This window comes from Euwallacea similis, chromosome 11 (assembly GCF_039881205.1).
Source record: "Euwallacea similis isolate ESF13 chromosome 11, ESF131.1, whole genome shotgun sequence".
In the NCBI taxonomy this organism is placed as follows: Eukaryota; Metazoa; Arthropoda; class Insecta; order Coleoptera; family Curculionidae; genus Euwallacea; species Euwallacea similis.
Window position 1 is genome coordinate 3,053,649 of NC_089619.1, and position 16,044 is coordinate 3,069,692.

At 38.3% G+C, this 16,044-nt stretch overlaps 1 protein-coding gene across 6 annotated transcripts in view; it reads right to left on the reverse strand.

Annotated features, from left to right (window-relative positions):
- The window catches only part of jbug (filamin-type immunoglobulin domains fbug), a 34,115-nt gene that overhangs the window by 10,149 nt on the left and 7,922 nt on the right, over nt 1-16,044 (reverse strand). For 3 of the 6 annotated variants that reach the window (XM_066395058.1, XM_066395052.1, XM_066395057.1), the window contains 12 exons: nt 14,115-14,403; nt 13,888-14,051; nt 13,589-13,831; nt 13,330-13,540; nt 13,055-13,271; nt 12,050-12,261; nt 11,788-11,974; nt 11,551-11,729; nt 10,971-11,138; nt 5,164-5,370; nt 4,907-5,080; nt 589-1,067 (listed from right to left, as the gene is read on the reverse strand). In XM_066395058.1, the coding sequence (XP_066251155.1) occupies nt 589-1,067; nt 4,907-5,080; nt 5,164-5,370; nt 10,971-11,138; nt 11,551-11,729; nt 11,788-11,974; nt 12,050-12,261; nt 13,055-13,271; nt 13,330-13,540; nt 13,589-13,831; nt 13,888-14,051; nt 14,115-14,403 (2,730 nt within the window). Of the gene's footprint in view, nt 1-588; nt 1,068-4,906; nt 5,081-5,163; nt 5,371-8,708; nt 8,927-10,970; nt 11,139-11,550; nt 11,730-11,787; nt 11,975-12,049; nt 12,262-13,054; nt 13,272-13,329; nt 13,541-13,588; nt 13,832-13,887; nt 14,052-14,114; nt 14,404-14,502; nt 14,614-16,044 lie in introns of those variants that run through there. The other 3 variants (XM_066395053.1, XM_066395054.1, XM_066395055.1) reach the window with 3 other exon arrangements.

A 16,044-nucleotide genomic window follows, 5' to 3' on the forward strand; every position in this document is an offset into this window, starting at 1 on the left:
CTAAGGTTTCGCAATGAAGAAGATAAGAAAGAAGAAAGGAAAAAAGGAAGAAAGCTTAAAAACATATTTTTGTGGTCTCCGAAAGATGAAGATAATAAATGTGCTTGTATTATTTTTTCTTCCATTCTAAAGGAATTTTCCACAAATTTAAACAATGAGGGATCAAAGAATGTCGTAGTCAAAGAAACTCCACACCTTAATATCCATTTGAAATAGGCACTTTGACCAATATGGGTTTGTGGTCAACGAAGAATACGTTTCCTTTCTGACCTCAAATGTGGGTGTAAATATAATTTCCAAAGAGTATATCAGTTTCTGTTGACCACCGTACGACTGACGAGAAAAATTTAATCGAAAAAAATAAAATTTCAAAATGTGTTTTTTGTTGGAAAGTTGGATGAATTTTCACAAATAAACAAAGATACTTGAGTTGGTCCTATTTAAAAAACGATACGGTATAACATTAGAAAACCATGTGGGAGATATTTCGACTTCCAAATAAATCAATTATAAATTTCAGTCAGAATGTCTCTTTTTCCAATTAAATTTTCCCCAGAAAGCTCGCTGCGACCCAAAAACTTAACCAACCTTGTTGGAATCGAAAGCCTTCGCTATGAACGGGGTCCCCTGCACAGGCCTCCCATTGTAATCTACACTGATCTGATGAGCCCCCACTTGCACCGGGGTAAACTCCGCAGTAAACCCTGAGTGAATATCACCAGTGACTTTAACCGGAAGTTCCCCGACGGGGCTTCTGACAGCCACCGCCAGCTCGGCGGCTCCCCCACCAGCCACCCCCATGTGAAAAGAACTTGGCTGGTTCACCGGAACCAACTCCAAATGGGACAAACTTAAGGTAACCCTGCTAGTATCGGCAACTGCGCAGACAAAAGGGCACCCTCGCACAGTTTCTCCATTAAACTTGATGTCGATCAGGTGGGGTTTGGCTTGGTCTGGGGTGAAGGAAACGAGGCAGCGTCCTCCTCCCACCACTTGCACGTGATTGGGGACCTCTCCTTCGTTTATGGAGATTTCCAGCTGGCCTTCCCCAGCTTGACTGGCGTCAACTAAAAATTAGTTGCAGGTAAACGTAAAGCGGTATGCACTATGGTTGGGTAATGGGCCTTGAAGCAGGAAGAGATGTGTTAAGTATTGGCAAAGTCGAAACAATGTGGGTAGTTTGGTTATTGTAGTCACCAAATTCTCCTTGACTCACCTAAAGTTTGCACAAACAGAAATCTGAGAGGATCTTTCTCTTTGTAGATCTAAAGAGTTCTGAACAGCGGAGATTTAAGTGCGAGCTGGTGTGGACCAATTATTATGGTGCGTGGATTCGTTAATTGTTCAAGAAACCGTTACAAGTAGGTTAAATAAATATTTATTGTCGTTCAAGATCACAGGAAGAAAGCCCCCCCAATGGAGAGCACTTCCAGGGTGTTTTTTTTTTTCAGAAAGAGACACCTGGAAACTCATTATTGACTGATTAAGTACCGTAAATGTCAGGCCAGATTTCTGTTTTATGCTCGAGTGGTTCACTTAAAAGTGTGAGAATAAATTTATAATCTACCACGAGTGTTTGCGCAATTAAATGGTGCGGAAGTACGAAAGTAACAGTTTGTGATTTTAATGAGAGCCATATTTTAAGCGGCTGTTTTATCAAACTATGTGGATTTTACTATGCTTGTAAATTGTAAAAGTCGATTAGTACCGTGTAAATTAATTGGTTATAAATCATAAACCGCACTCGAGCTATTGAGCACAAGCTTGATAACAGCGTTAATGGCACTTTACTATGCACAGGCAAGAAAGGTTCCGAGTGAAATATACGCGGCTAAAAGTTAAAACCACTTTTACGGGATGGGTACTTTCTCTTCGCATTAGCAGTTTCTGACCAGAAAAACGTACCAGTAAACACTGCATACACACGTCCATCACCTAGAATCGGTTTAAGGCAGGACTGCGCGATTTGTTGACCACAAGGAAACCATTGACCGGGTTTTCATCAAGGAGATCAGAATTCGACTCCGATCTGAGCCAGCCCGATCGTCCTTATCGGAATTTGCGTAGTAAATTACGGAATTAATTTCCGTACTTCTTTGAGCGTTTTTCCAAGTTTAAATTACCATTTGTTACCGCGGGAACTCGACCATGAAGCGAGCAAAATAAATATAAATCTTCAGCCGGTGAGGTGGCTCCGCGAAGTTTCACGTCATCCACAGTATGTCCCCGGATGGGGTGGCCGGAGGAGAAAGTTGGTTGTTTTTCATTTTACCAGAAAAATGTGTTCGACATGAACGTTTGTGCGTGTGCCAAACGGTTGAATCAGCTCTCGCTGTTTCAATTTTCCTCTCCGTTACGGAAAAGCTAGCCTAAAAATGAATTATCGTTTTTGTGGCAATCGTAAGGAGACTTAAATTAAATTGCAATGTTGTCGAAAGGGCAATGGATCTACCTGAGCAATTCGCATATAACACAATTCCTCGAGCTTTCGAGGAGTTCAACCAAAAGCTTCCGCATATTCAGATCTCAAGATGTGGTGCACAAAAATTCATCAAGAAATTCCTAACTACTGGCTCCGTGTTAGATGTGAAGAGAACAAAAATCGCTCGAGACGAAGATAACGCTGTGACTCTTATTGTAATGGATTTGATCCGAAAAAAAGCAAAATTTTCTTTGCGGCGAAGACCGCTCCAATTAGGAACAAGTAAAACGTACATTTAAAAAACGTTGAAACTTCATCCTTTCAGGTCAATTTTTAATTAGCTTTAGGGCCAGGAAATCAAGCAAAACGTTTGAATTTTTGCTTATGGAAGCGCTCTCAAATTAGGGATAACCAATACTTTCCTGGAAACGTTGCATTCTCTAATTAAGCCACGCTCTCCATCAATGGTACCGTTTCATCTCAGCATGTAAGGTACTACAGACACCACAATCCTTATTTCTGAATCGCTCGTAATCCGCAATTTCGACTAAAGTGAATGTACGATGTGCAATTTCCTACCATGGTATAGTTGTACCATATTTTTTTTGTGTGCGAAATTTTTATTCGTAGTTTTCCCTTTTTTGTTGAATTATTGTAATGAAAACTTAATAACTAAAAACTTTGATTGCGGTTGCCATGAAAAGGACAATTAATTTTTGGAATTTAAAAAAATTTTCAATCAAACAAACCTATTTTTCGATATTTCTCTGGATCGAAGAGGGAATCTGAAATGATGAGAACCGATTCAACCGTTTTGGAAGAAGCAAAAACTTTTATGAAGAATGCACTTTTCTCGTAAAATGAAAAATGAGAAACTTTCCCCTCTTAACAGCCCCATCAGGGGACATTCTGTATACCTATTCCAAGAGATAATCTCAATCTGAAATCTATGGATATTTTAAAGTGGCGGAAAGGCGAATATTCCACCAGCAACGATCCCTTGAATTCCGCATGATATGACCCTGTGCACTCCATCATAACAATGATCATAGTTCTGTGTAGGATCTTCAGTTTTCGCTTGCCTGGATAGATTTTTGGCAAGATTATTTCAAGTGTCAAGTGATAAATGTGAAAAGTGAAGGCAAAATTACTATGTGAATGCAGTTTTTTCGCACTCAGTTTGGGAACGTGCCAGTTTCCGCACGCAACTGCGTGCGGGAATATACCAATTAGGCACGGTAGTAGACAAAAAGCTACATTAACGTTAACTGAAGACTATCTATATCTCGAAAACAGCGATAATCAGAAAATTCCGTTTGGCGTTACAAAAAGCAACCCCAAAACTTTACTACGCTCGTTGAGGGCATTAATTGTTCACAAAGCACGAATCGGTACATCCACTTTTTCCTGGTTAATACCAATTACCTGCGAACCTTCAGTATTAGCAGTTGGCAGGAAAAATGATAAACAAAAGTAAATGTTTATTCTTGGAACTTATAGGCAACAACCTCTGCAATAACGAGAGCTACATTCCTGAATTTGCATCATACTAGTAACTTCTGCACTTAACATACTTCAATTATTATCGTTAGTTGATAGGTATTAATGCATAGCTAACAACATTGAGGTCGTTTTTGTGCGAGCATTGCGATCTGGCTGTGACATACCGAGGCAGGTTTCAAATGGTAAATGCCAGACCATTTAGCGTTAAAATAGAACTTTTAGAGATTTAAATTTCAGATTTAATAATATGACAAGCTTTACCGCGAAGATAATTACTATACGGGGTGTTTCAGGAAGATAGGGCCACAGGTTGAGGGTGGATAGACCATATACATTGTAGTTAAGTGCAGCCAGAATGAGAGGCCCTAACCTGACTCTTCTTCATGTAGGCATTTTGGTAAATTTCGTCCAAAACCCGACTTTTCATCTACATTTCTCCACTTTCTACCAATTAAAACACAAATATGACCACGTTTTTAAAATCCACATTAAATTTTCTATATTATAGAAAAAAGTCGGGGTTTCAACGAAATTTACTAAAATGCCCGCATCTCGAAGAAGGGCCAGGTTAGAGCCATCATTTTGGCTGCATTTGACTACATTTTAGATGGTCTATCCACTCTCAACCTATGACCATGTCTTCCCGAAAGACCCTGTAGAGGCGAGGAAATCAACTCGATTTCTTAGTTTAAAGCCCGGTTTTTGAAATTTCTGAAATTAGAGTCTCGGTTAGGTTGCCAGGGGAGAATCGTCCAGGTAAATACGCCAACATAGCGAATTAAGATAGTTTTGACCCGTTCAATGCTAACAAGCTTACGTGCTCTTGCCGTTTTCCCGAAGAGAAACGGATTTTACAAAATCAAGAAGTAGTCCCAAGTCTTTGAAAATTTGACCTTTAGAAACACAATTTTTGCCATACACATCTCTTCCTGTCCAATTCACGAAACTACCCAACGAATAAGTAAAAAAATCTATACCTACCTCTGAATTGTACAGGCTGTCCAACAACCCCTCCACTAACATCGGCCACTTGAATCAGCCCAGCATCATAAACTTTGGCGACTAAGGGCCCAGAGGGCAATTTCTCCCCGTTTACTGCAACTTCCACTATATGAGTACCGACTTCCGTCGGTACAAACTCGACACTTTGGACTCCTGAAGAACAAAACAATCTTCTCCTACTAGGTTCACTTTTCCAATATTCTCCATAGCTAGTTATGGAGACGCATTGTACTAACCAGTGCGATTTCCAGGCAATACTCGTGCAGAAATAGATCGTTTGCTCGGAGCTATCACGTGAACCAGCAAATCATCGGGGGCTAAGTTCGTGTTAGTAATTATCTCGAAAATAGCCGGTGAATTTGCTGGGACGAGCCTAGTGGACTCGCCCATCACGGAGATGTTGGATCCAGTGTTGGCCATTATGTTGACGTGCCAGGGGCTTCCTTGAAGACAAATTCGACGATATTTTCCAGGAACATTAAAACCAGGAGCATGTTTGTGCCATCAGAAGCTTAAGGCGTTATTTGAACGATGTATTTTAATCAGGTGCGTAATCGCGTTATTTGTATTCGTCACTTGGTGCCGAAACTCGATCGCCACCGAGGACCGCCAATATTACAACTTTCTTCAACCAAATTCCGACGTCCTCGGACGTTCTACGGCTCAGTAAATTAAATTACTTTCTAGGGACATATCAAGGTCTTGTTTAATAACACTGCTTCCCTTAGTTACAACATCAAAAGTGGTATTGACACGTTTTACGCAATCACAGTAAATTCAGCGAGGCCTTTAAACCCAGTTGGGTATAGTACGGAAAATGCAGTTACATTCGTCATGTTACTCATGTTTAACGGTAATTTATTACACCGATTGTCAACGGGTTTTGGTGAATTTATTTGTAGCAAATCAGTTTTCGTAATATATTTAATAAGTCTTATTCATTGGTATTAAGGACATAACATAGTTCGGATTAGTTCAGGTTAGTTACATGTTACACTGCCATGTTACATGGACAATTAACATTGAAAATACATGGAAAAACATGTTTCGATTGGTCGCTGAACAAAAACAGAGTGAGGAATTCCGATTGTGCAGATTTTTAATTAATTTGAAATTTCTATAAAACTGCGGCTTGTATTCAAAAACCCCGAAAGTTGTTTTTGCAATTGTGCTACTGCTTCGTCTGAAACCCAGAAAAATAGAAAAAAAAAGTTTGAATGGCGCGGCGTTGCAGAGAAATTTGTCACCAAAATGTTTCCCCACCTTACGTTTGAGAACCACTGATTTTATGAACTAAAAGATACCACCCCTAGATCGGCCAAAAAGCTCCGACAAACTTCGAATCACAGTCACGTATCTTAACTGTTTTCGGAGATACTGAGCTTCAAGTAGGGACAAACTACAAATTTATGCATTTGAAAGTTTCAGCAGTTCAGTAACCGAAATACAAATATAACAAACTTTTGAAATCATAATCTGACACGAACTCAGCTATAATTATGAATGAATATTAAGCGAATTTCGCAATGTAATTAAATAACCAGTTAAGTTCGTATCGAATCTAATTTTAACGCTTAAGCGCAATTTCCTGAAATCAAGGGTACCTATAACAAATCTTAAATCTGAGATTTAATTTAATCACGTCGAAATTCTCGTTATAATTGTTAAGTTTCTCTGTTTCCTAAAGAAGTATTATTATCGTCTATAAATTTCCACAAAATGTACAATAATTCTTGATCACAATATGGTCAAAGACACATTTTTTTAAACATTTTTCTCGCTTTCACTTTACCACCCTGTATATCGAAAACGGTGCGTTTTTGATCATGGGACTATTAGCATTTTTTAATTATTTTGCAGAGTACTGTCGCCCCTTGAAATATCTCCCCCCTCTGATATGCTGCACCCTGTATAACATTCTCACAATAAAAGTACGTTTATTTTACTTAATAAAAACCGATGTATGGCCTTTTGGGCGCATAGCACCTGCTAACTTATACCTGAACGGGAGGGCAACCTCGGTCACAATCAAGACCTCAAACTGACCTTTAGAAGTAATGACATATGTAATGGATCTTGGAGCAGCAAAGCTAGAAAAATCACCTCAATTCAGTTCACAAAAATGAAGAAACTCGCTTGCCGAAGTGCGACTTTTAGCGACTTGCGAAGTTCTGAAGTACTAACACCGTGGACTAACACATATAGGCATACTGCGGTTAAGAGGCAATTATCGGCCAATTTAATATCCGTATCCTTAAAGTGCAATGCTCAAATGAATAGTACGACTGATCTTTCATTGAGGTGCCACAGTTACACCGGTTCAACGAAAGGTAGATGTACCCAAACTTTTGTTCGCACAAAGAAAATTTTATTATACAGGGCGAGCGTTATTGGGGGAGAACTGGAACTAAAGTTTGGCCATGCGGGGTATCTTATTTAAAAACATTGTGATATTCATGGGCGTAACATAGGGGTACATTACACGTGGCTCAAGTCCAAAATTGTCATTCCTCACCGACTGAGACGCGAAATTTTCAAAATGATTCACATATTTTAATACTGATATTCCATAGGCATTATTCCTCGTTTTTATAATCATTTTTTAGGGGGCTCTGAAGACGGCGATTAGTTATCGAAGCGTTAACAAGGGTGTTCGTCAGAACCCTTAGTGAAGGGCGAATAGTGTGCAATTGCAGCGCTTGCGCAACTCCTAGTTCTTAGTCCGGTGTTATTCCAAGAAAAATTGTTATTAATGTTAAATTCTACCAATAGAAACTGTTGGAAAAGTTATTAAATTTGAGTAAAAGCATTTCAACTATCCCGAGAGCATGTATCTTATTAAGACTAAATGGGCCATTTATCAAAAGACACGGGAGTTAATTATTCATTAAAACTAACTACAAGTTATCTCTTTTTAATTGGAACATCTATTAATTGGAATTGCCTTTCTTGTAGTATAGTAGATTTGAACTATGTAACTAGTTGAGTTACTTGAAATTGGTCAAATTAGACGCACCTTCCAATTCAATTAGTTTAAATATTGAATCCTAACGAGATCTAAATTTTTCTTCTGAAATTCTTCATATAGGCACGAGTCAAAAACTCACATTTCAGGTAGTTTCTGGCCTTTACTGAAGCGCAACAGGCCAAATAATGAAGACAGCCTAAAATGGTTCTAAACAGGATGTAGCTTGCAATGCGGAGGAACCCAACTGAGAATCCTATTCAAATTTGGCAGAATAATTTCGCCACATCTGGGTATTAGTTTCGAACACTTTCAATTTTTATATTAATGAAGAATCAATTCTGTCTTATCTAAGTTTGTATTTCCTTTAATTGATCGAATTATATGTTTGTTAACTAAAGCAGCCGACTGAGGAATTCCAATTATTTACGCTGACTAATATGCATAGAACACATATCCAGTTTCAAACATGAGTAACTTAATAAACAACAGACAAAAAGAAAGCATTAATTAATATTTTTAAGTCTAGCTGAACTGAGATATGTCTGTTTCATATCTCCCTTAATTCTTGCAGTGAAAGTTAAACGAGGCCTTTAGCCTTTAGCAAAACGTGTTATATCACTCCATGTGTTCAATTTTTCCTCAATCAGGGCAGCAGTATTTACCCACTTTTCTTCACACAGTACTGCTATGTTCATCAATTCCAGCTTGAAAGAGAAAATCACGTAGGTACACTAAAACTTCTGATGGCACGAAATACAACCTCCTGAATATTTTTCACACGAACTACTTCGGGTGTACTAAAATGAACTTTACCTGGCACTCTAAAAAACCACTAACCAATACTCTGGTTCCCGTCGAACTTTCGGACAAAAATCACTATTTTCTAGACTAAAAACAGCAAAATGTCGCGTTTGTTCAAGCTGAGCACCGATAATATCCGAACATACGGTATGTCAAGAGGTGTATCTGGTAGATCGGCCGACCAACAAGCGGTACCGCTGTACCATTGCAAGTACCTAGATGGGTGCGAACGCGGTTGGAGAGGTGAGGGGAGTTGGGCATTCCTACGATCAACAGTGAGCCACAGGTAAACGGCGAGAGAATATTAGGTGGAACCATGATCGAACCCATTTATTCTTATTTATCAATTATTAAATTATGTTTTAATAATAGTTTTAAACGTATAACAACTGTTAGGTAAAAACGTTCAGTTGAAACGCTTAAGAATTTGAAAACAAAACAGCAGTTAATAGTGCTTCAATGGTTCCTTGCTTTTTCTTGCAGAACGTAGGAATACGACCGACTCATTCTATACGTGGGTACCACAACAAGCCACTCCTCGAACAATGGACTTAATTAAAGTCGTTAAATGCCGTCGAACGCTACTGACTGATTAACAAAAATCAGTTAATTTTTTTGTGCAAATTATAGCGCAATTAAAATTGTTATTCTTTTCAAGGTGAAGACATCGAGTGCATTTTGTATTTCATGTTATTGCTTCGCTTTTCGTGATGCTTAATTACTTTTGATTAATATTTCAGTGTTTGGAAAACGAAAGTGAGACCACATTTTGTTTTTGCTTTTATATATTGCATGTGCGGGTACGCTTTAAGCACGATTAGGAGGAATAAACTTTTGGGGAACAATAACATCCCGAGCAATTTACTGAGACCTCAAAGTGTTAAATAAGTTGTCAGCAGGGCATCTCTAATAAGAGCGATTGGATTGAAGACCGACCTATTTCTCAATCGTTTTACAGAATGACCCTTTTTCGAGCTTGACCATGGAGATGTCGGGCATTTGAAGAGACGAAGTCGGTTAAATTGCGTGACTTATTGGTGCCTAATGCCCTTTTGGAATTTGGTGAATTTTGCCCGGTTTCGAAGATATCCGAAGAAAGTCGATTTTTTTTAAATCTGGTATTAACAGATTTACAAATCTACAGATCCGGGCTGTACTAATTTGTTACCGGAAATCATTAGTCAGACAAAAATCCAACTTCATTATTAGTAAAATCCTTTACTATCATTTGTCCCTGAATTTAGAATAAAAAAGAGGTCCAAAATGAAAAAATGTGCTGATGATGGTTAACGAAAAACGAAATGTCGCATTTTAACCGTACATACAACAGCACCATGTCGTAGAGGGTTCAAAAGTGCTGACCGAAAGTTGGAAAAACTAAAATTGAAAGCGGCATATCGTTGACAAAATTATGTGTAATCTTTGTCCTAATGTAGACGACCTCGTAACTCTAATGATTAAACCGGAAAAACGGTCACCCTTTATAGAGAAAGAGTTTCTACCAACAAGTTCGTAGTAATAGATACCACAGCAGCCAGAATTTAAACCTCTCGTATACATATTTAATTCATGAAGGTGATTTATAGTAGATTTTGATAGGTCCACTATATTCAACTTTCATATAATGTAATACGGCTAATTCATTCAATTCTTTTAAATGCTGCCAGAATAGTATCATTACATTATAGAATTTAAACTTTCAGTACAGCCTCCTAAGTTTAATGATATCGCCTGCTCTAATGGAAAAGTTCCACTGGAATTACAAAATGCACTCAAATTCATGGGCATATTGCGAATATTTATAACCATAAAACCACACTAAAAATACTTACCTTTTATCAGAAAAGCTTTTATGAACCAGCATAACCCCAGGTGTTTATCACAACCATTGCACCTCGTACGGAGAAATTAAAACCATAAAAGAGCAAATCGCTTTAAGGTAGAAAATTATGATAATACACGTTTACGTCGTATGTAACTGAATTTGTTCATTAATCTTGGAAATGGACATCCAAAGCTTCCTTAAATGATAGGAAAAAAGACGTTTTAAGACAAATCGAATAACAGGACACTCTAAACTTGTTTATACTCACTACCTACAGTTTTTTCATATTTCTAAAAGAAACTTCACGAAAAAATATCTCTCAAAATGCCCCTAAAAAACGCGCGATGTCAGGATAAAATATAGTCAACATCCAATAAAGACCCTCAAAACCATATGTCCATGTGTTCGCGTCTTCCTCCAACCATCACCAATCAAATCTCTGTACTTACCTGGAACTGTCTCCCCATTAAACTTGATGTCAACCCTATGAGGCAAGGCTTGATGCGGCGTAAACGCTGCCCTAAACCTTTGTCCTCCAAGACTTCGGACACTGGACGTTACTCGACCTCCCTCGACCAAGATCTCCAAATCGCCTGAGCCTGCACCGCTACCATCAACTACGTATAAAGTTATCTATCATCATTCGTTTGTCATAGTATTAAAAGGGAAATCATTGGAGTGCTAGTTAACTTTATCAGGAGCATAGTATATATGGAAATGGAGCAACAGACCAATGGCATGGAATTACAAAGTTAAAGAAAATTTTGGCACTGATAGATTCTTCGGATAAATAGATCGAATAAATCCATGAAATATGGACTAATTCCTTAGTTTCCATGCAGCCGTCTTCTTCGTAGCTACGTCTTTAATCTAAGGACTATGAAGGTCCACACATCAGACTCACAATAATTCACATACAGAGCATTGATCAGTTTCTCTATTTCCCTGAAATAATTGTTTATTACTTATAATAATTGTTAATTATCAGGACATTGATATCTGGGATCTAAAATAGTCTAAAGATCATACTCTCAAACTCCACAGGTTGTCCTAGAACTCCATCAGGCACAGGCTGGACTTTGATGGCCGAAGCGCCTCCGGAAGTTTTAGTGATCAATTTAATCGGTGATGTTTGTCCATAAGCTCTTTCGGTGAAACTTTGTCGGTAGTCCGAGTGGGCGCTGTACTTCTGCTCGTCTAGCAAAAATCTGAAATATCAGCAAAAGTTTAGAGGTTTGCTGACGTAGAGTGTGAGTGCTATGAGACCTATTGTGTTCCTCAGTTTTTTGCCTTCGAATATCGGAATCTAACTGGGACTCGGTTAAGTTGGCTAGAGATTCCAAACTTCGTTCGGAGAATATATTTTTGGTCTTGTTTATGGCATCCCAAGAGTCGCGTCTAGTGCTGTGATCAGCCATTGCTGATACTTTTACGATTGGACTGGTGTCCACACCTGGGAAAAGCATTTATCGTTGAAGAATTGAATATATTGATTTTTCTGAAACGAATTTTCGATATCGAAGTTTACCCTCACTAAAGTTGCTGTAAGTCCTATTATCGTTGTATCGTTTATCAAATCTGGACGTCGACGTGAACCCCATGTCAGGGCTTGATCTCTCACCAAAGTTTGGGCTTCGAGAGTCTGATATTCTCATCGAAGACATTTTGCTCGTATAACTAGACTCGCTTGCTTTCTTCGCAAAACTTGGACTAGATGTGTCGAAACGTTTTTCGTTCAATCTGGGTTAATAAACAAAGATGTTTAATGTGGATTGAGAAGATACCAAAGGAGGTAAAAAATGGAGAAAAACAGATTACCTAATAAAGAAAGAGGGAGACGTATTAGCTGATCAACCGGAAGAACTCTTTGTGCCTTAAAATGAGAAGTTAAAAGATATATACAGGGTTAGTCAGCGAAGCGGCATTTCCCTTGTGGTTGTAGACAAGCTAATTTTCGTTGATGCTTCCAATTATACAGAGTGGTTCAAAATAAAGGTATGTAGGTTGAGTCTATTTTTTATGGAATAGCCTACTTTTTAACTCAATTTCATATTCTGAATTAAATTCTAAATATTTGTGGTATAATATACATTGAATATGAACTAACCTGAATTATCTACATAATTAACTTGAATAACTTTCAACAGTTAAATATGTGAACGGAACAAAATTAACGAAACCTAACTTGACAAGATAATGGCATTGTCCGATATTTTGAAATATACTGGGTCATTCATAAAAATCATCACAAACATTTTGGTACATAAAAAGACGCAATAGAAAAAAATCAACAAAATATATTTCAAACTTCGCTTTAATGCCGATTTTTATTAGGTGATTTGAACTTTTTTTTTGTGTGTAAAAAATCTTTTTCATGAATTTAATGAACGACCCTGTATATTTGGAAACAATTACCTCGTCCAATAAAATCTCATTACAAATAGTCTAGATGGTGGCTATTAATTAATAATAGATACAATAATTTGAGAAAAACTTCCTCGGTTAGACCTACAAGAGTAAAAAAAAAACTTACCGTTTACTGCTAATGTAATCCGGACTATCGCGTCCATACATCGGACTAGTCGGACGATAACTCGGACTTTCGTTTCTTTGTACGAAAATCGGGCTAGAAGTTCTATGAATGTACCCAGAATTTCCGTTTACTTCGTAACTGGGAGAATTCGAACTTATTCTACTCTTCTCAGCTACGGATCGGCTATGATAGTCTTGCGCATACTTATGTGTCTCTTCTATATCCAAGCAAAATAAATGAAAAATGTATACTTAAGATCCCTGAAGAATACTTACCTAAAAGAGGACTGGCACTTTCTCTATAGCTATTGTAAATCGTGTTTTTAGTCGTAGGACTAGGAATGGCGTATCGGTTTGTAGGGCTCGTAGGGCTATGCCTGTACGTGTTGTTGGGGCTCGAGCTCGAGTGTTTGGAACGACGTTGAGTACCCACCCTCATCATAAATGGAGAACCTTTTACGTCGTATCCATTAAAGTACACATAGACCTAAAAGTGATCTCTAGAATAAATAATTTTGGTATACACAAGACTAACCCTGTGCTTCCCAGCGTCCTTTGGAGTAAAATGAACCCGATAATGGAACCCTTGGCTATCCACCCTTTCGACATGGCAATGAATTGATCTCTTATCGTGGACAATATCAGCGAACACTTCTCCAGGCACACCTACATTTCTGCAGTCCAAATCGATGCTATGGGGGATCAATGGAAGAGCTCCTTCTAGGCCTACCACGTTTACTCCGTTAGGATCAAAGACGCAACAAGTGAACGGACCTCCCTATGATTTTACTTCCTTGAGTCTCCATAAAAGCCCTTTGCGGGAGGAAATCGTACCTGAATTTGTTTGCCCTGATAGGTAATCTCAATCCTCCACTCTCCAGGCTCGTCGGGTTTAAACGTGGCACTATTGCTGCCATCCACGGTGGTCAATGGACAATTTAGGGGACGTCCTGTAGGGCTGTAGGCTGTTACGAGGATGTCCTCTTGTTTTGGTGCCCCTGGTAAACATTAAAGAGTCAGATTTGCCGTTTGTTTTACACTCACAGTGACTACTATTTTACCTGTGGCATTAACTAGAACCTGCACTAAAGACCCTAAAGCACAAGGCGCCATTCCAGGTGGAGCAACTTCAACCAATGGGGGTAATACTCGGAAATAATGCCCTCCTAGTACTTCTTCTCCTTCGTACTTCACCACCAGTTCGTGCATACCAATTTTAGTGGGAATAAAAGTGCCCTTTCCATTGTCCAGGCGCTTGTCCAAATACACCTTGTTATCTGGACCTCGGATTTCCACGGATACTTTGGAGTAGGAGAGCTGGGAGTCTTGTAGAGTTACTTGATAGTACGTCTGAAGGGAAAGTAAATTGTTGATATAATGCTGAATTGGGGAGCACTTTCATGACTCATCCTTCGATTTGCTCTATTGAATGCTAATATAAGGAATTACCTTATTTTACTGTTCCACAAACTGAATTGCAGGTACTTAGGCGGGTACTGAAAGTCTCATTTTTAAATCATCACACAAAATAATACGTTGAATGATTGATCCTCGATCCGAAAGGAAGTACGAAAAGTGAATACTAATTAGCTGAGACAATAGCGCAGAAATAATTTTCATGGTTTTATCTACGATACCTTGGCGCACTATCATACTTGGGCTGGTTAAAAAAATACCACCATGACCGTAGAATTGGAAATCTGCTCAAGTCAAAAATTGATATTGTAGGAGAGGATTTGGTAAACAATTTTAGGCCACCTCTAGCAAGGAAGACTTGTTAAATTCGCCTTAACAGAGCTCTTAAGGCTAAGACCCTCGCTTTACTGCATATTATCATTCAGCATGCAAGTCAGTGAAAAGCGATCTTTTCAACTAACAGTTTATTAATATATATACATTTAAAGGTACTTGTTAAACTGCGGATTTTCAATACAGGTGCGCTAATGGTTTACGAAGTAATTAGTTTTAGCAATTTGACCTGCTACTTCAAACAATGGCACCGTTTAAGGTTTACTGTAATTTCACTAAGTTCATCATGCTAATTATCGTTTTAAAGTCTAAAAGAAATATTAATGCGGAATTGAAATCATTTAAGCATCCCAAATTAAGCAATCTATACAGGGTGGCCGTTAATATTCTATCTCGCATCCGCAACAGTACCGGCCTTATTGAGGGCGAGGTTGGATGACGGTACAGAGTGGCAGCGGGGGGATTTTCGGCAGTTTTCCTGGGGGTAGGGGTTAGAAATTTCGTCCAGGGCGCCAGAGTTGCTAAGGCCGGCCCTGATATCGGCGGAGCACTTTTTTGGACAAAGTTGGACAGAATTTTTGCAGCGTTTCTTGCCACTTTCAAATTTAGGAGTAAAATTAAATTTATGAGGATTGGTTGATGGGTCATAGTTCTTTGCGTAACAAGAAACGAAATCCGCAAATCTCTTGCAATATATCTATTTAGACGTTTCGACGCTGACTGGCAACTTTATTGGTAGACACAAAAGAATCTCATGATAGTATAGAGAAAAAAACTGAAATAGTGAAGTCTGCAGTCAGGCACATTTTTGGAAAATCTTATGAATAATACTCGTTACACAGCATTCTACTAAATGATCATTTTGCTGCATTACTAGGGGACATATTAGAAGTGGAGCTTTTTAAGATATTTGTCCTGAATGTCTTTTTTCCGGGGTCCAACATACTCCAGTTTGTCTTGTGGAAATAAGGCCTTCTCTTTAACTAAAAATTAATTATTTATTTCGTCAACAAATACAAGTTATTATAATCATATCTTAAGGCGAGATTAATAAGTGCAAGTAATTATTGTTATTTTTCCGGCTAATTTTGCACATTTTAAAACTGTGATATACAGGGTAGGCATACTTAAATTACCTGAGGAGAAATGTAAATTTCCATAATATTAATTATAAGTATTTTCGTTATTTAACCTAGTGGGAATTTCGAAGTTAGCTTTTTTAAATACCGAGTGTTTTTTCCA